Here is a 20,017-nt window from a genome sequence, read left to right as displayed (position 1 = left end):
GGAGTGTATGGAACATTTTATATTAATTTTTGGTTAATTTTAGGAAATATCAGGTCCACAAATGTGTTGAGGCATTTTAAAAGATAGCATAAACACAAACAAGAAAAAAATGGGGAAAATGTGAGCTCAGTAGCAAAATGAATATATGTGATGCCTATATTTGTCTTGACTTTCACTGTTATTTCAACATTCAATTAAAACTCATGATATATTTTGCCATTTACAGGGATTTGGTACAGAGAGAAAGATTCGTCAAGCTGGTGTTATCGACTAACTGGTCTCAAAGCAACTATTATTGGAATAAGGGTGGGGTCTGGTGAAGGGTACTGAATATCCTTGTATTCATCCCTTCCAAAATCTAAGGAGCTATTACACCAGTTTTAACACCTTCCTCATGTTATGTTTAAAAATAAATTTATGAAACAGTTTTAAAATATGCACAGTTGCATCCTGGAGAACCTAAGGTGGCGCCTTATATTAACACATTTTAGAAGCTTTTTGAATGGTGCATTTAAAGCAACTGGTAACTGCAAATCTACTTTGCCTCTTTAAGTAAATATTATAGACAGTTCTATTCTGGAAGACCTTATGAAATTCTGCACTGAAAAGAAATATATATATAGACACAACATGCATCTATTTTCCTTAATTCAATTTTGCCAAGGTATTACTATGCCTTAGGTCTCAACTATTTTGTCCTCTCCAAGGCAGAAAGGCTGGTTTTCTTGTCATTTTCATCCAGCTTTGAGGCTCATATGAGGATAGATATACTAACCGTATTATATAGAATCCTATATGAGTGCTCAGACATTTATTTGATGGCCAAATGTTAATATTTTTTTAAATGTCTCATTTAAATCCAGATCCATTTAGCAAGTAAAACTATCTTCTAGATCTCATTGAACATATTTTCCAAAGTAGACTAGGTTTTTTTCTAATTAACTGCAATTAGCATGCATAGTGCAGAATTTCATAAGGATAAAGTGTGCCATCAGTGTGGTAACTTAAAGATATTTAAAACAATGCACAATTTGCTGCTTACAACACTGCAGCTTCTAAACCCGGTTTATTTTACTGATTTAAAAAAAAATTAAAAATTTGTGCCTGAAGTGAATACATTTTTTTTGCAGCCAACACCCAGTGTACTGTAAAAGAATACTTAGGCTTTCCATAGCTGTATTGAGACTTTCATCAAGGTGAAATAGTTGATGTCTGTGTGCTTTTTTTTTCTCCCTTCCTTCCAGGCCCTCTCCCTATCCCTTCCCTCCCTCAGCCACACTTTATCAAGCAAGCAAACTGAATGATTGGTCTAAGTATTACTTTAACCAAAAAGATCAGGAGTTATTTACTTTGAATAGAGGACAGTACTGTGTTTTTCCATGTTACCTCTATTCTCAATTTAGGGTTTTTCTTCTCTGGGAGATGCATTATCTTTGTAAAACAAACATTGCTTTCTCCAATTTTTCTGTTAATGGCAAAGAATGGAAATAGAATAAAGTTTTACTGATTTTGAAAATTTGCCTCTGTCGTGTAACTTTTTCACAAACATCTCTTCACACACTTTCCTGCTTGGCCAGTTCCTGTGTTTTCAGAAGACATTTTAGATCCTGAATAAAAATCAAGACTTCCCCCATATTTATGACCAGGCAGTGTAACTCGAAAAATCCTCTTTTTAAACGTGTAATATTTTCCTCAGATAGTCTTCCATTTCTCCATTTTGCACACTTGAAGATTAACATCTAAAATCCCAACCATATTTGCACATGCACTAGCATCCAATTAAATGAATATTGGGTCGCATTAAATATGTATAATTTACAATTTGCGCTAAACCAAATATGCATTATTTGAACTTATGAGCTATCTGTAATCCAAAATTTTGGCTTGATAATGTTAGCATTAAATATCGAATACAATAATTCAGTTTGAAGATGTTGTTTATTCTGAATCAAAATAATTCTGGATGTGGCCTGAAGCGAATTTAATAGGATTATGCTTTGGATTCAGTCCCAGAAAGATACTTTCAAAGTGTGCAGCGACAGAAATTTATTTATTTTATACATCAAATTTAGAAACTGCCCATCTCATAGAATGATCCTGGGCAATGTACAATTAAAACAATATATCCGCTACTGATAGGAGGCAACTAAAATAAAAACAGAAAAATTAAAGTTTAAAAGGTTGAGAGGAAGACCTTCAAAGTGCTGACTGCAAGATTGTGTGCTTCTGTGAGAATAGAGGCCCACATCATCTCTTGGAGAAAATTCCAAAGGGCAGGGGAGGAAGCAGAGTAGGTTCTCTTTCTGGACCCTACCAGTTGGAAGTCTTTAACTGAAAGGGTCTGTAACATAGTCTCTGCCTAATCAGGCTGGACAAGCCATGTAATAGGGAAAAGACAGTTCTGCCAGTAACCCATATGTGTATACAGTAATCCCTCGCTACTTTGTGGCACATCTTTTGTGGATTCGCTATTTCACTGGTTTTCAAAGGGGGCTTAAATCCATTGAAAATTTTAAATCCATTAAAAATTCATAAAATTCTTCTACAGTACTACTGTACTCTTAAAGAAACTGATAGTATATCACATGTAGTTCCAGCTGAGAAACATTATAGAATGACTGTTTAATGCAAAGGGTAAGTTTTAAAAGTCCAAATACTCTTTAAATAAATAAAAAACCTATCTTTTCCTCTACTTCATGGAAATTCATTTTTCACAGGTGGTCTTGGAATGCATCCCCCGCGAAAAATGAGGGATTACTGTTTATTTATTTATTTATTTATTGGATTTGTATGCCGCCCCTTTCCGGAGACTCAGGGCGGCTAACAGCGACAATAAAACAGTGTACAATAGTAATCTGATATTAGAAATGATTAAAAATCCATTAATATAAAAACCAAACATACATACATACATACCATGCATAGAATTGTAAAGGCCTAGGGGGAAAGAGGATCTGAATTCCCCCGTGCCTGGCGGCAGAGGTGGGTTTTAAGTTGCTTAAGAAAGGCAAGGAGGGTGGGGGCAGTTCTAATCTCTGGGGGGAGTTGGTTCCAGAGGGCCGGGGCCGCCACAGAGAAGGCTCTTCCCCTGGGTCCCGCCAGGCGACATTGCTTAGTTGACGGGACCCGGAGAAGATCCACTCTGTGGGACCTAACTGGTCGCTGGGATTCGTGCAGCAGAAGGCGGTCCCTGAGGTAATCTGGTCCGGTGCCATGAAAGGCTTTATAGGTCATAACCAACACTTTGAATTGTGACCGGAAACTGATCGGCAACCAATGCAGACTGCGGAGTGTTGGTGTAACATGGGCATATTTGGGAAAGACCATGATTGCTCTCGCACCTGCATTCTGCACGATCTGAAGTTTCCGAACATTTTCCAAAGGTAGCCCCATGTAGAGAGCGTTACAGTAGTCAAGCCTCGAGGTGATGAGGGCATGAGTGACCGTGAGCAGTGACTCCCGGTCCAAGTAGGGTCGCAACTGGTGCACAAGGCGAACCTGGGCGAACGTCCCCCTCGCCACAGCTGAAAGATGTTTCTCTAATGTGAGCTGTGGATCGAGGAGGACGCCCAAAATACACCCTCCTTGAGTTCTGTGGTTTTATGTATTAGGATATAATAAAAATCATCTGGGCCTTAGCAATTCTTAGTAGGCAAATGCAACCTCAGATGAACAACAATACATATATTACACCATGCCATTTAATTTACATCGTAAAATCCATCAAGCATTTGATGAAAATCATGCAACTTTTCAGTCAACAATATAGTTAGTCCTGGTCTTACAACCACAATTGGCCCCCAAATTTCTGTTGGTAAGCAAGGCATTTGTTAAATGAATTTTGTCCGTTTTACAATCTTTTCTTGCCACAGTTGTTAAGTTAATCACTGCAGTTGTTAGTAACAGATTTTAATGAGCCTGGCTTCCCCATTGATTTTGCTTGTCAGAAGGTCGCAAAAGGTGGTCACATGACCCCGGGACACTGCAACCATGATAAATACAGTACATACTAGTTGCCAAACATCTGAATTTGGATCATATGAGCATGGAAATGCTGCAATGGTTGTAAATGTGAAAAACTCACTTTTTTCACTGTTTTACAATGCTGTTATAAATTTGAATGGTTACTAAACAAATGGTTGTAAATCAAGGACTACTTGTACAGCACTGTCTACATGTGAAAGTACATGCACGTTTACATCCCTAATCAACACATCTCTAATCTCAGTACAAGTATTTGTTACATATTTACTGATACATGTATTAAAGTTAGTCCTTGGTTAACAACAGTTAATTGGAACCTGAAACTCTATCATTAAGCAACGTGGTCATAAAACAATGCGATGCAACCACACTGATTCCAGCAATTCTGGTAGTTCCAGTTGCTAACATCAACACGTGGTTTTTAATTGCAATATCACACAATTACAACCTCTTGCCAGCTTCCTTGTTGACCTTTCTTGTCAGAAACAGGTAGTGAGGGTTGCAAACTGTGATCGCCCACCTGGAATGCTGCAATTGCAAGCAGGTATCCAAGCACCTGGATCATGAACATGCAATACAAGGATCCTTGAATGGTGGTAAGTGGGAGGGGGGCAATTGGAAGTCTGATTCAGCACTACTGTAACTGGTTGCTAAACAAGTGGTCCTTGCATAAGGACTACCTGTCCACAACAACACACACCTATGTCTTAGAAACATAGAAACATAGAAGTCTGACGGCAGAAAAAGACCTCATGGTCCATCTAGTCTGCCCTTATACTATTTTCTGTATTTTATCTTAGGATGGATATATGTTTATCCCAGGCATGTTTAAATTCAGTTACTGTGGATTTATCTACCACGTCTGCTGGAAGTTTGTTTCAAGGATCTACTACTCTTTCAGTAAAATAATATTTTCTCATGTTGCTTTTGATCTTACCCCCAACTAACTTCAGATTGTGTCCCCTTGTTCTTGTGTTCACTTTCCTATTAAAAACACTTCCCTCCTGGACCTTATTTAACCCTTTAATATATTTAAATGTTTCGATCATGTCCCCCCTTTTCCTTCTGTCCTCCAGACTATACAGATTGAGTTCATTAAGTCTTTCCTGATACGTTTTATGCTTAAGACCTTCCACCATTCTTGTAGCCCGTCTTTGGACCTGTTCAATTTTGTCAATATCTTTTTGTAGGTGAGGTCTCCAGAACTGAACACAGTATTCCAAATGAGGTCTCACCAGCATTCTACGTATATAGCGGGATCATAATCTCCCTCTTCCTGCTTGTTATACCTCTAGCTATGCAGCCAAGCATCCTACTTGCTTTCCCTACTGCCTGACTGCACTGTTCACCCATTTTGAGACTCAGAAATCACTACCCCTAAATCCTTTTCTTTTGAAGTATTTGCTAACACAGAACTGCCAATACAATACTCAGATTGAGGATTCCTTTTCCCCAAGTGCATTATTTTACATTTGGAAACATTAAACTGCAGTTTCCATTGCTTTGACCATTTATCTAGTAAAGCTAAGTCTTCCTATTTACTGTTGAATTGCACAAATGTTCTGAAATTCAAGCCTAGTAAGTGTTATTGTCTAATCCCAGTATTTCAAGTCTGGTGGAATAAGGTAATTTTGTTGCGAGGAGGAGTGAAGGACTCTTCTTGTTAAATATTCCGTATTAAAGAAAAGGAAATATTTTGTCACCTTTCAGCCGGTATACTATGACCACAAGCAATGCCTAGTTTTAAGCATTCTCATACTATTCTTTACAAACAAAACAAAATACAAGCAACAAAATACATTATTCCACCAGACTTGAAATACTGGGATTAAACAATTTACAACTATGTCACTTCCAATCTGATCTAAATGTAGTTCATAAAATCATATACCGAAATGTCCTTCCTGTTAATGACTACTTCACCTTCAACCATAGTAATACACGAGCACGTAATAGATTCAAACAATGTAAACCACCCCAAACTTGACTGCAGAAAATACAACTTCAGCAATAGAGTGATCAATGCCTGGAACGCACTGCCTGACTCTGGTTTCTTCCCCCAAACCCCAAAAACTAACCTTAGACTGTCTACAGTAAACCTCTCCTCATTTCTAAGAGGTCTGTAAGGGGTGTGCATAAGCGCAAAACTGTGCCTATCATCTCTGTCATACTGTTCTCTTTTATCATTACTTTTTACTTATGATTCTACAAACTACTACTATGCTATACATGTTTGACAAATAAATAAATAAAATAAACCTAAGAACAGTAATACTACCTGACAAGCCAACACACTATTGCCAAAATCCCATGAGCTCTGATGTAGGTGCGGTGCATTTACACACTCAGAACACAACCGTCAGACTTTATTGATTTCACAGTAGTGGGTTTCATGGGCAACAGACAGACCTACAGTAAGCTGACTGCACAATTTTTGTGTTGCACTTCAAAATCTGATGTTTTGTGCTAGTTGGGTATTCTAGCCAGGCCTGTGGGGCAGCCTGGGGAAGTCTGCCGTAAGTTTTATTTATTTATTTATTTATTTATTTGTCAAACATGTATGAGGTAGTGGTATGTATACAGACTTCAGAGGATAATCATAACTGCTGTGAAAATATTTACTGACCCGTTGCAACCTAGATGTAAGCTGTTTCAACTCCTACCATCAAACCCTTGCTACAGAGTACTGCATACCAAGACAACTAGACAGTTTTTTCTCGAATGCCATCACTCTTCTAAACAAATCAGTTTGATGATTGAATGCTTACATATGTATTTTAATTGGTTCTTTAGTTGTAACTTTGAATTTTAATTATTTGGATTCCGATTTATAGTCTCTTTTGTATGTTGTAAGCCGCCCTGAATCCTCAGAGAGGGACGGCATATAAATCCAATAAACTTAAACTTAAATAATTCCCTCAACACTGCCAAACTATTTACTAAGTCTGCACTACTATTATTACTAGTTTTTTCTCATCATTCTTATCACCCATTTCCTCCCACTTAGGACTGTATGACTGTAACTTGTTGCTTAAAATTTTCATTAATATTGTTTCTTCTTTACACATTTGACCCCTGTGACAATCATTAAGTGTTGTACCACATGATTCTTGACAAATGTATCTTTTTCTTTTATGTACACTGAGAGCCTATGCACCAAAGACAAATTCCTTGTGTGTCCAATCACACTTGGCCAATAAAGAATTCTATTCTATTCTAAACATAAGTAAAAAGTAATGATAAAAGAGGACAGTAGCACAACTGTCCTCTGAAGGGCTGTCAACTGTCTACAAATATCTGAAGGGCTGTCACAGAGCCAAGGGATCAGCATTGTTCTCATTAGCACATGGAAGGACTAGAAACAATGGAATGAAACTGCAAGGGAGTAGATTTAGATTAGATATCAGAAAAAAAAAAATTCTAACAGTAAGGGTGATAAACCAGTGGAACAGTTTGCCACAGGAGGTGGTGGGCTCGCCTTCACTGGAGGTCTTCAAACAGAGACTGGACAGTCATCTTTCTGGGATGATTTAATGCAGAGGTCTCCAAACTAGGCAACTTTAAGACTTGTGGACGTCAACTCCCAGAATTCTCCCTGAAAATTGAAGTCCACAAGTCTTAAAGTTGCATAGTTTGGGGACCCCTGGTTTAATGTATCCTGCATTGAGCAGGGGGTTGGACCCGATGACCCTGGAGGTCCCTTCCAACTCTATGATTCTTTCGCACACCCCTCTGGAAGTTCCAGGAAGACAGCAGGGGAACCTTTAATCTGGGAGTAAATCCCCCCCCCCCAAGGGCTCTTTTCAGCAACATACCCCTAACCTCTCCAATTCGGATAGCGAGCCTCCGTATAGCGAATTGTTGCAGACCAGAGGCGACGCTCTAGTCTTCTCCGGGCAGAGCCCCCACACCAGCTCCGGCACCGGCTGATGACGTCAGCTCCATGCTACGTCGGAAGGGCGTTCCGGCGACCGCGAAGGCTGGAAGTGAAGTAAGTGGAGGTTCATACTGAAGTTGCCAGCCGTTGGGCACGGAGGGAGGGTGGTGGTGGTCTCTCTCACTTTGAAGCCCTTTCTCTCCGAGTCTGAGGTAGGAGGAAGCGCGGGGACGGCGCACGCCTGTCGGGAGAGACAGCGGTCTCTCTCCTCGACCCCCAGCCGCCGTTGAGAGAGGCGCTGCCTTGGAAGGTACAGTATTTGCTATACCGAGTTGGGTGTGTCCGTCGCTCCCGCTCGAATCCCGTCTCCCTGGCCTCGACGGTGCCCGACGGGCGGGATATGCCCCTTGAGGGAAAGCCTTTCTTGCCGCTCAGCTGTCTGGGGGGTGGGTGGGAGCAAGCAGAAGGATGGTGGTGGTGGTGGTCCTGCGAGGGTCCTTATTCTCCGACTGGGATCTTGAGGGCTTAGTGCAGCCTTAAGACAGCTTACCGGGAGCTGGTCGGCAAAGGCTGGCTTGCGCTCTGTTTGGTTCAACGCCACGGTATCTGGTTTTTATAGCTCAAAACCGTAGCTGACATGATTCTATTTTATTCCACTTCCATGCCGCCCACTCTCGAAGGACTCAGGAATAAACTGTTGGTTTACAAGCCATTGTGGTTAGGTTGATAGACAGCCCTAAGGTAAAACAAGGTTTGCCTTTGAAAAGTTCCTGGTCTTAAGGAAACCGTATTTCCTGTCTCGGTAATACTCCAATGCTATATATCTATATGTCTGTCTGTCTGTCTGTCTGTCTGTCTGTCTGTCTGTCTGTCTGTCTCTATCTATCTATCTATCTATCTATCTATCTATCTATCTATCTTTTCCTAGATTTTCATGGGCATATGTATGTAGATTGTTGTGAGTTCGGGTTTTTCTCCGTGTAATATTTTGAGTGGCTTTTTCAACATTTAGGCGAAATCACATTCACCATAATTAGGCTGAAGTTATAATTAGGCTGAAGTTTGAATATTCAGAGCAGCACAAAGCCCATAACTTCAGCCTGATGATGGCAAATGTGATTTTGCCGAAATGTCGCAAAGACACTCAAAATATTACAGGGGGGAAACCCCAAACTCACAACAATTTACATATACATATATCTATACGCGCACACACATATACATACATATACATACACCACACAAACACACACACACACATATGAGATTGTCCATTTACCATAAGGCTGCCAAATATTTTTCTTTCTTGGCAACAATATGAATTCGAATCTCTCTGCCGTCAGTGCAATCCGATATATGTAAATTGCCCAGAGATTGCCAGTGTAGAAGTTATAATATCACAGGGTCAATACAAAGTATGCCACTGATGTACGTAATTATTTAGCAGGAAGGCTAACAATATATTTAGTATGCCTTATAGTTAGGAATTGGGTTCAGGTCAATTGTTCCTGTGTTATCTTTCTGTGTTTAGGTTAAAACAAGTCACAAACATTTTTTTTCCTTTTGGGTGCTTATTAAAATTTTGCAACTGTAATCTTGAAGAGCAAATTTGTTTTGGTTGAATTTTATGTCAAAGTGACTTGATATAGTTTTGCCAATTTGAGTAACTGGGGTAGAAAGAGGGATACTTTATTTTGCTGGACTCCAGATCTGAATTTAAGGCATTATATTATATTATAATTATATTACATTACATTATATTATAATATATTATCTATTATATGTATTACATTATATGATACTAACCGCACTCAACGTGTAGTCCTCAATGGAACTGCATCTACATGGAGGGAATTATGTAATGGAGTACCCCAAGGCTCTGTTTTAGGCCCAGTACTTTTCAACATCTTCATCAATGACTTAGACAAGGGGATAGATGGAGAACTCATCAAATTTGCAGGTAATACTAAGCTGGCAGGAATAGCCAACTCTCCAGAAGATAGGCTCAAGATACAGAAGTATCTTGACAGACTTGAACATTGTGCACTATCTAACAAAATGAAATTCAACAGTGAAAAAAATAAGGTTCTAGAAGAAAACAAAATGCACAGGTATAGTATATATGGTACCTGCTTAATAGTGGTAGCTGTGAGAGGGATCTTGGAGCCCTAGTAGACAATCATTTAAATATGAGCCAGCAGTGTGCAGCAGCTGCCAAAAAAACCAACACAGATCTTGGCTGCATAAACAGAGGGATAGAATCAAGATCACGTGAAGTGTTAATACCACTTTATAAAGCCTTGGTAAGGCCACACTTGGAATACTGCTTTCAATTTTGGGAGCCACAATGTAAAAAAGATGTTGAGACTCTAGAAGGAGAGCAAAGAAGAGCAAGAAAGATGACTAGGAGACCGCAGGCTAAAACATATGAAGAACGCTTGCTGGAACTTGATATGTCTAGCCTTATGAAAAAAAGGACTAGGGAATTACATAATAGCAGTGTTCCAATATCTCAGAGGCTGCCGCAAAGGAGTCAAACTATTCTCCAAAACACCTGAGCTCAAGGTAGAACAAGAAGCAATGGGTGGAAGCTGAACAAGGAGAGAAGCAACTTAGAACTAAGGAGAAATTTCATTACAGTTAGAACAATTAATCAGTGGAACAACTTGCTTCCAGAAGTTGTAAATGGAAGTTTTTAAGATGTTGGATAACCATTTTTCTGAAGTGACGTAGGATTTCCTGCCTAAGCAGGGGTTGGACTAGAAGACCTCCAAGGTCCCTTCCGACTCTATTTCTGATTCTATTCTACTCTACTCTATTCTTGCTAGGTCAGAGAGAGAGAGGGAAAAAATCTTCATAAGTAGTAGTATCTACCGTAGTTAGGGAAAATGGGATTGAATGGGCTGGATAGATTGATGACTTTGATGAAGAGAGGAAGTCCCAAAATCTTGAATAAGGTTGTGGTGTATACCTGTACATGCTTAAACAGAAAGAAGCTGTCCCAGAAATTTAGGACAAGTGCTGCCCCCATTTGGAAAACTCTGGAACATCTTGAGGAAATGGGATAAAATACAACTCTTGATTTATTGCTGAAATTGTTATCCTGATAGGAATTCATTTGCCAGGAGAGCTATAGGAAGCATATGTACTAATATCAAAAGCAGATATTGACCATCACTTCAATTGATTCAGGTTTGGGCATTTGGGATACCTTTTTTTTAAAAAAAAATCCTACTTGCAGGATCTGCCCAGGAAGTGATAAGGTACTTCTTAGCTTTTCATGACACTTGTCCCATGTAGTCCTGGGGAATACTGTTCTGCATTCTAAACTCTTAAACATCCACATTAGGAATGGTCAATCTTTTAACAACGTGAACCTTATTTTTCTTTGTTTTTCTTTTGAGTTGAACATTTTTGCTTCTATTCTTATGCATAATTCTATAAAACAAAATTGTTGTATCCCTGTAAATAAATAATTTGCATGGAAACTTGATAGGATAATTTTGGGATGCTATAATACAGCCTATAGACTATATTTTCCATATCTGTCCTAAAAGAATGGAAGATCTGGATATGTAAATGAATCCTTTTTTATTCCAGTCTATCCAAGAAATGTGCCAGGTATCAATTAATCAATGATGCCGGGGTGGCACAGCAGGTAGAGTGCTGTAATGCAGGTCACTGAAGCTGACTGTAGGTCAGCAGTTCAAATCTCATCACCGGCTCAAGGTTGACTCAGCCTTCCATCCTTCCGAGGTGGGTAAAATTGAGGACCCAGATTGTGGGGGCAATAGGCTGGCTCTGTTAAAAAGTGCTATTGCTAAGATGTTGTAAGCCGCCCTGAGTCTAAGGAGAAGGGTGGCATAAAAATTGAATAAATAAATAAATAAATAAATAAATAAGGGAAAGAGTGAGAATAATATAAACTGCAAAGATAAGAGATTAAGAAAATAAGAGATGAGATGAGATTTTTGTTGTATTTTAAGAGGTGATAAGTTGCTAAAATTGTTTATACTTGCAATAAAATGGTCATTGTTATTAATATGATTGGATAAGCGAATTGAGTTTTATTTTGTATTGTTCCTAATTACTTTTTAAATGTAACATTGAAGTATATTTTATTATCAAATTTATATACCATTCATCTGTGCCTCTTTTCAAGGCAGTGTGCATTCTTGTTATATAGGATATTTTAATGGAGGGTGATTTGTACATAGAATAATATATATTTGTGTTACCAACAGGACCCTGAGGAAGGCAATGACTGAGTACAAACTGGTGGTAGTAGGAGCTGGGGGTGTTGGAAAAAGTGCCCTGACCATCCAGCTTATCCAGAATCACTTTGTAGATGAATATGATCCTACTATTGAGGTAAGGCTTTGAGAGCATTAACATCTTAGCATACTAAATGTGTTTATGTCCTTTTCATTCTATTTATGTAAGCTGATAAAACATTTTGTTTATCACTTTTTGGCATCAATCACTGTCCTCTGACATTTATTTTCAATGCCTTCAAAAATTAAATGGAAAAGACTTGTTAAGGAAGCATGCGGCAGAAGATCTTGTAGAATAAAAGTAAGGATAAACAATCAAACAGCCATATTAAGTTTTGATGTTATAAACCATGTCACAAAAGAAGCTGAGGTGATGTAAAAAAATTAAAACGGGAGGAAATTAAATATGAACATAATGTTTACTTAGTTAACTGAATTTTGAAAATTTAAGATATGATTCTCTACCCTTTCTCATCTTATCTCGATTATAATTTCCAAAATAGTTTTGCTCATTAACATTGAATGATTGCATATTTACTTTTGAAACTGCATTGATTTTCCATAGGATTCTTACCGCAAACAAGTTGTTATTGATGGAGAGACTTGTTTGCTAGACATCCTGGATACAGCAGGACAGGAGGAATATAGTGCCATGAGGGACCAATATATGAGAACTGGGGAAGGCTTTCTTTGTGTGTTTGCCATTAACAACAGCAAATCATTTGCAGATATAAATCTTTACAGGTAAGTTCTCCTTACCAGTGATCAGTGTCCATTAGCTATCATAGTTTTAAAAGAGAGGTGATTATTCAGTCAATGATTAGTAACTGCTGAGATGTTTTACTCAATGTTGTATACTGGTGCCAAATACAACTCTGAAAATGTACTGGACACTAGTTGTGGTAGATTAAGAACATCTGTTTATTGAATGGATTAGAACAGCGATGCCCGCCCTTTCCACCTTGGTGGCCTGGCACAGGTGAGGGCATATGAGTGACAGGTTCACACACGCACATGTGCATAGCTCCATTGGTAGAAGTGGGTCTGCACACACTCCGCTCATGCGAATGGAGCTTTGTGTGCAAACTCCACACAGGAAGCTCCACTTTGCGCTCACACATGAAACTCCACTCGTGACTGGCAGGCACTAGTGCTCATGCACAAAATTCCGTTCATGTTAGTGGAAGGCGCTTGAGCAGAGAGTGCTCACATGCAAAGCTCTATTTCACTCTGAGTGGAGCGCATATGAGCGTTTGCCCGGCACTCATGCAAGTAGAGCTTCGTGCGCACACTTGCCCATTGTTTGCACAGCCTGGTTTAGAATAGGCCTCAGCCCAGGGTTACATTATTTATTTATTTATTTATTTATTTATTTATTTATTTATTTGTAATTTAATTTATTTATAATTAAATAATTTATAAATATTTAGTTATCTATCTATCTATCTATCTATCTATCTATCTATCTATCTATCTATCTATCTATCTATCTATCTATCTATCTATCTATCTATCTATCTATCTATCTATTGGATTTGTATGCCGCCCCTCTCCGTAGACTCGGGGCGGCTAACAACAGTAATAAAAAACATCATGTAAATCCAATACTAAAAACAACTAAAAAACCCTTATTATAAAACTAAACATCCATACAAACAAACATACCATGCATAAATTATAAAGGCCTAGGGGGAAAGAATATCTCAATTCCCCCATGCCTGACGGCAGAGGTGGGTTTTAAGGAGCTTACGAAAGGCAAGGAGGGTGGGGGCAATTCTAATCTCTGGGGGGAGTTGATTCCAGAGGGCCAGGGCCGCCACAGAGAAGGCTTTTCCCCTGGGCCCCGCCAAGCGACATTGTTTTGTTGACGGGACCCGGAGAAGGCCCACTCTGTGGGACCTAACCGGTCGCTGGGATTCGTGCGGCAGAAGGCGGTCTCATACTGTGTATATACATATAAAGTTAAACATAAAATAGACTTGAAGGATATTTTTTCAACCTCAGTATTTTACTAGCATAATAGCAGGTAAATTTGCTTTCATTTCTATCCCCTTTTATCTAGAAAATAATGCAATATAATATTGGATAATTCCCTTGATAGAGGGTATTAATTTGGCAGAATAATTCCCTCAAGTCTTTTCATTAGTCAGAGGCAGATATCAGTTTTATCTTGATTGGATTGTTCATCAATGATAGAAGAAACAGTGTCAGAAAAGAGCACAAAAAGTATGTGTTCACTCTCCCATTAACTTTATATCTTTCCCCAGAAAGATTCATTTTCCCCCCTATCGTATCTTTCCCCAGAGAGCAAATTAAAAGAGTGAAAGATTCAGAAGATGTACCAATGGTTTTAGTGGGAAACAAATGTGATTTACCAACAAGAACAGTAGACACCAAGCAGGCTCACGAAGTAGCAAAGAGCTACGGTATTCCATTCATTGAGACATCTGCCAAAACAAGACAGGTAATGAATTCTTGCATTTCTGCTCATATCTTAAGAAAATAGCGAGTGTTATTGTTAGGTATATGGACAAATCTGATTGAGAAGGAAGATATAACATTAAAACCTATGCGTAGACTATTTCAGTTTTTAATTTCTAAGAGCCACGTTGTCTAGTCCTGTTTGCATATTTATATTAATTATTAATCCAGTAGCTGAATTTTGAAGAAATGTAGTCCACTTCCCTAAATGTTTTCTGTTACTTAATAACTTCTTATGCATTTAGGTTTTCTTTATTTTTAATTATGAATAGCTGTGTAAGAAACAGTTTGGGATGTTTTAAGAACAGAGGAGGATTCTTAACATTAATGAAGAACATTAAATTCAGCATAGAGGTTTTTAAGAGGAATGTGAGAAAATAATGTATAGGAAATAATTTACTTGCTTAAGACCATATATTTCTCAACTTTCCATTTAGGGTGTTGAAGATGCTTTTTATACATTGGTTAGAGAAATCCGTCAGTATCGAATGAAAAGACTCAACAGTAGTGAAGATGGGAATCAAGGCTGCATGGGGGTGTCGTGTCTTGTGATGTGATGAGGTAGGATTGACAAATATGGTACAGCAGATTTTCTCAGTCATGGTAACTTTAAGATTTAACTTCAACTCCCAGAATTCCAGAGCCAGCACATTCTGGGAGTTGAAGTCCGCAGATCGTAAAGTCACCAATGGTGAGAAACATTGAGATATTATATAACATTTTTGAACTCTTGGGTATTTTGAAGACAATTTGAAATGTATATCCTTTTCTGTCATCAAGCTGCTAAGACCCTGTATATGCCTTTACAAAACTCATTTATGTTAAAGGGCTTAGCAAAAACTGCTTGGAACTCTCATCATTACTGGTAGACAATGTTGCTTTATTATGTTGCATCAATTGAAGTTTATTATGTTGCATCAATTGAAGTTGATGCAATTGGTATCAAATTTCAAAATGAAAATTTTAGTCCTGATGATAAGACATGTGTGCTTGTAAGCCTATCGGCCTCTGAAATTTCAGTTGCCTATATTTTATATTGTCATGCACTAGTTCAGTGTCTTGAAATCAGAATTAAATATGTAGGTCTTCTTGGATTTTGGAGAGGCATTCTGAGACAAATCTGCTAATAATATTTTATGTCTAATAAAACAGAACTAACAAAACCTATTTATCTATTTCAGCTGCCTTTGAATCATCCATCCAAGTTCAAAGTCGAATCTTAATTCCACTGTGTTGCATTTCATGACGATGCCTTGGCCAGTATCATGCAAGTTGCCAATACTAAAACATTCTATCAGCACCAGAAGATACTGTTTCTGAACATCTACCTCTTTGCTCAGTTGAGCATGCAAAGAAAATCTCATATGTTACGTGTGGGATATTCCACTTTCCTTTCTTGGGTAGGTTCAAACAGAGAAACTGATTATATGGGAACTATAGAGGCCAAATGCCTTGAAAGAAATAACATCTCATTTTCTGGAAAGAAGGCTGGAATGAATTGTGATCGTGTTATTCCGAAAAAGCCATTGCATGGCATTATATGGTAACATTATGCTTGATTTCTTGTACACCATTTTAAACAAGGTTAATATTTCCTATACTATGTACTTAAATGTTCCTATTGTACATTGGGTTAAACACATCTAGTCTAACCTCTTTAATTCTGGCCTTTTTATAAAACGATTTGATTATCAAGTGCCTCTTTACAAAGGCAAACTAGACCTTAAGCCTTATCATGCTGGTTGCAGCTCTGGTTCCTATATGACATATCCTGAATGTCTAAAGCTGACTCTGTTCATTGGTCTGTGTTAACCCAGTATTATCTATGCTCAGCTTTATTGTCTTATCCTCCTATTTGGGCTTCCCAATGAACTGTATGTGGGAACTTTTTCAGAAGGTATTTACTAGCCCTGGTCTTTGTCGTCAGAGTTCCTCGCATCATTGGCTGAAAAGCACTTTGAGATTAAGATTCTCTGGAGGAAATAGCAATCAATTGCTATTTTCCAGTTTTAAATATAATACATTCCATTTACCTTGTGCTTGAAGGTACTGGTGTTGCCATCAGGACCACTTATTAGCTGTGGATATTGTCAATAGCTGTTACTCCATTATCAGTCATAAAACATGACTATGGGAAGTAGAAAAAAACATCTGTTTTATCCCAGCTATTTCTGCACTTCTATTTTTAGCTAAACCTATTTACTCATTTGATACCTTTGTCAAGCACAGTGTCTTTAGGCTTACTAGCGAAGAAATGTACTTAGGGAGTCAACTTCATTGGCGTTATTCATTTTGAAAGCTCTCTCCAGGCTACTGCTGTGCAGTGAAACTAGAGGTGAAGAGCTAGGGTTAAATGGAATTAGAGGAGTAGAGAATGAATTTAATTTTCCTGCTGCTTAAAAGTAGGATTAAATTTATACTATACATTTCTCTTTACAAAATATGGAGCTGGATTACTCAATAGCCTCCATACCTCTATCATAAAAGAAAAGGAGCTGTGAGTTTTCCTTTTTCTAATGCAGAGGAGTAGTTGATTGGATTACTATTTATATGATGCATCCAAAATCTGGTTCTGAATCCCATGTATGTGTATCATCTCACTTTCAAGTGAGTGAGTGAGTGAACTGCCTTCACTGAAAGTAGATGCTTAAAATGATGTGAGGTGATATAAAAGCTGTCTGTGTGTGACTGTTTTATGTATCTGATTGATGTTGTTTATTGAAGCACAGAAATGACTTCAATAGAAATTGCGTTTGTGGTCATTAAGTGGTTTATTGGTTTACAAATATTGCCATTTTACTGCATACATTTTAAGTTGGATAGAAAACCACTATCCGACTTAATCAAAATTACCTAATCACCAAGTAAGAAAGTTGGCATATTATTTTCTAAATATATAGCTTAAGGGATCATTTCAGATACACTTGATTTGAAGCTAATTTCATACAGCATTACATAGGACCATACAACAATGTGTTCATATGTTTTACTGCTGCCTAAGAAGCAGTTGTAGAATGAAGTACGGTAGGTGAAATCAGCTAATTTGGGTGATGGAAGCAATTTTCAAATACCTGTTTACTTAATCTAAAAGTTGGTAACATTTGTAATTCTTACTGTCTTTCAATTCTTGAAATTTCCTCCAGTTACATTTGTATTATATGCAATGGGTGTTGAAGTAGCTAACCTGGCCACAACAATGTATTATTCATGAATAGTCAGCTGTCCTCGCCATATCATTGTTTGTCTCTTTCTGTAGCACTAAGTAAAAAGGGGATTCAATGGAGAACTTGAAGAAAAACACAGCAGTGACAAATATGAACTAAATCTCATATATGCATAATCCTTGATTTAGAGCCACAATTGAGCCCAACATTTCTATTGCTAAGCAGTTTAAGAGAGTTTAAATCACTTCTTCCATTGCCGCTGTAACTTTGAATAGTCACTAAATAAATGGTTGTAAGTCAAGGACTATCTATATTAGGGAATTTAGGAAAGCAAGCACACAGATTATTTCTTTAGAATTATTGCTCAAAGTATCATGAATAGATGTATAACTAAAATAACTGCACAGTTTTTGAATAAGAGTAGATACACGCTAATAATGTCTGTTGGTTTCAGATTTAAAAAGTGGTATTTCAAAATAACTTTCACAGTCATGTTCCTTATCTGATCAGGTATGTTGTTATTTTAGAAGAAAAATCTAACTGATTCATATAAATCTGCAGAAGCCCTTTCCAAAACAAGTTGGATTTTCAGTTTACTCTCTTCATAACATTAAAAATTATATATGGAAAAAAAATAGCAACCTGGGCTTCCAATTATAGGTCCTTGTTTTTCTTTTAACTGATTATAATAATGCTGTTAAAATTACACTAATAATTTGTTGTAGGTGCCACATATATTAATTTTACTGGACTGTTGAAAAGAAAACAAGATTACAGTGTTTAATCTGCTCAACATTTTCAATTACTAGAAGGATATGCCTGATACAGCAGGATAATAATATACAAACCTAGACAAAATGTTGATCCTTTTTAAAGAAAATGGTTTTCTTCACAGGATGAATGGTTTCTGTAAGTTGTCTGCTGTGTCATGTATGGATTGTCTTGTTTAATGTTTCAGAATGTTTAATATACTGTTTCAGAAATATTTGTGCCCACATGAAAATGTAATTGATCCACTGAATCTTATGGTCAGTTTCTTACGTTACCTGCTATCTTTTTGTTTTTTTAAAATACCTATATTGATCTCAAAACTTTGGTAAGATACATTTGGACTGTTTGAAAACAAAGTGCCTTTATTGCCTAATAAATTCAAATCCTTGGAAATATATGTACAATTAGAAATTCCCAATCACAGCAAGTGACAGCAATTTGCCAACTGTGGCTGATTTTAGAAAAGCTAAGCAGGGTTGAATGGAGTTAGTATCACAAGACTACTTAGCCAAAAAAAATCCAACATATTATTGACATATAATTATCAGGAGTCAAACTTCATTAGAGAGATTTTAAAAATACCATGTTATTTATGTGTGCATAAAATATCAAGTCAAGATTCTGATCATAATTCAGAGGCAGCTAAAAATAATTCTTAACTTCTGGAGCTGCTATTCTCTCAATTTATTTTTCTTTGGATAACAAAGTGACTTATTTTAAGAATGCTGTAATATTTGCTGTAACACTTCATTTCACTTTTAGTTATGTTTATTTTTAACTGAATACCACAGTTAATATGGGGCAATAGACGCTATGTGGATTTTTAAAAAATGGGCCATGTTTCCATTGTGTGGTATTTCATGAACTTTCTCTCTGGATTTCCAGACCACTAAATGTTAAAGGTTGACATATTGTCAAAGCACTAAGTATAATTCCATTGTAATGTAATCATTTTTGAATGTGTTTAAGCAAACACTGCCCCCCCCCTAAAATATATAAATATTTCTTTGGCGTATTTGTTCAGTATTTGAGTCAGAAACAACATCCACTACTTTATATTGTTGTGAAATGTGGGTAATTCCTAATCTCTAGAGCCTGTAAATATACAAGGTGAATCCTTTTCAAATGGGTGGACCACCTTCAAAACACTTTGAAATCTTTGAATAATTACAGTACATTTTAGCCTGGTCAGATTCTTAGATTGTTCAGTAAAGTAGTCCCAAATCTTCTTGTGGTCAGTCACAAATCTTTAGCTAAATGTTTGGAAACTTAAAAAAAATACTTTGTTGGTATTGTAGAATGGCAGAAATATACAGTATTTTTTAGATTATAAAACACACCTTTTCCCCCCTAAAAGAGGCTGAAAATTTGGGTGCATCTTATACTCAGAATGTAGCTTTTTCAAAGCTTTTTCCCCCCAACCCTAACGAGGTGCTAACAATCTTACAGACAATATATCCTGGCCT

At 37.4% G+C, this 20,017-nt stretch overlaps 2 protein-coding genes across 8 annotated transcripts in view; both read left to right on the top strand.

Annotated features, from left to right (window-relative positions):
• The window catches only part of CSDE1 (cold shock domain containing E1), a 41,454-nt gene extending 39,938 nt beyond the window's left edge, over nt 1–1,516 (top strand). For all 6 annotated transcript variants that reach the window (XM_070745683.1, XM_070745681.1, XM_070745685.1 and 3 more), the window contains one exon: nt 227–1,516. In XM_070745683.1, coding sequence (XP_070601784.1) covers nt 227–274 — 48 coding nt within the window. In that variant the 3' untranslated portion in view covers nt 275–1,516. The remainder of the gene's footprint in view (nt 1–226) is intronic.
• Nucleotides 1,517–7,861: 6,345 nt separating this feature from the next.
• On the top strand, nt 7,862–19,562 carry NRAS (NRAS proto-oncogene, GTPase). 2 transcript variants are annotated; one of them, XM_070745679.1, is made up of 6 exons: nt 7,862–7,975; nt 12,106–12,232; nt 12,701–12,879; nt 14,440–14,599; nt 15,054–15,177; nt 15,798–19,562. In XM_070745679.1, exons 1-5 carry the CDS (start codon nt 7,914–7,916, stop codon nt 15,171–15,173), a joined length of 648 nt encoding a protein of 215 aa, XP_070601780.1. In that variant the 5' UTR covers nt 7,862–7,913; the 3' UTR covers nt 15,174–15,177; nt 15,798–19,562. The 2 variants fall into 2 exon arrangements, with proteins under 2 accessions (XP_070601780.1, XP_070601781.1); XM_070745680.1 differs by having other exon boundaries at nt 7,933–8,171.
• The last annotated feature ends 455 nt before the right edge of the window (nt 19,563–20,017 follow it).

This window comes from Erythrolamprus reginae, chromosome 3 (genome assembly GCF_031021105.1).
Source record: "Erythrolamprus reginae isolate rEryReg1 chromosome 3, rEryReg1.hap1, whole genome shotgun sequence".
NCBI lineage: Eukaryota > Metazoa > Chordata > Lepidosauria > Squamata > Dipsadidae > Erythrolamprus > Erythrolamprus reginae.
This window is presented reverse-complemented; position numbering and strand designations above follow the sequence as displayed.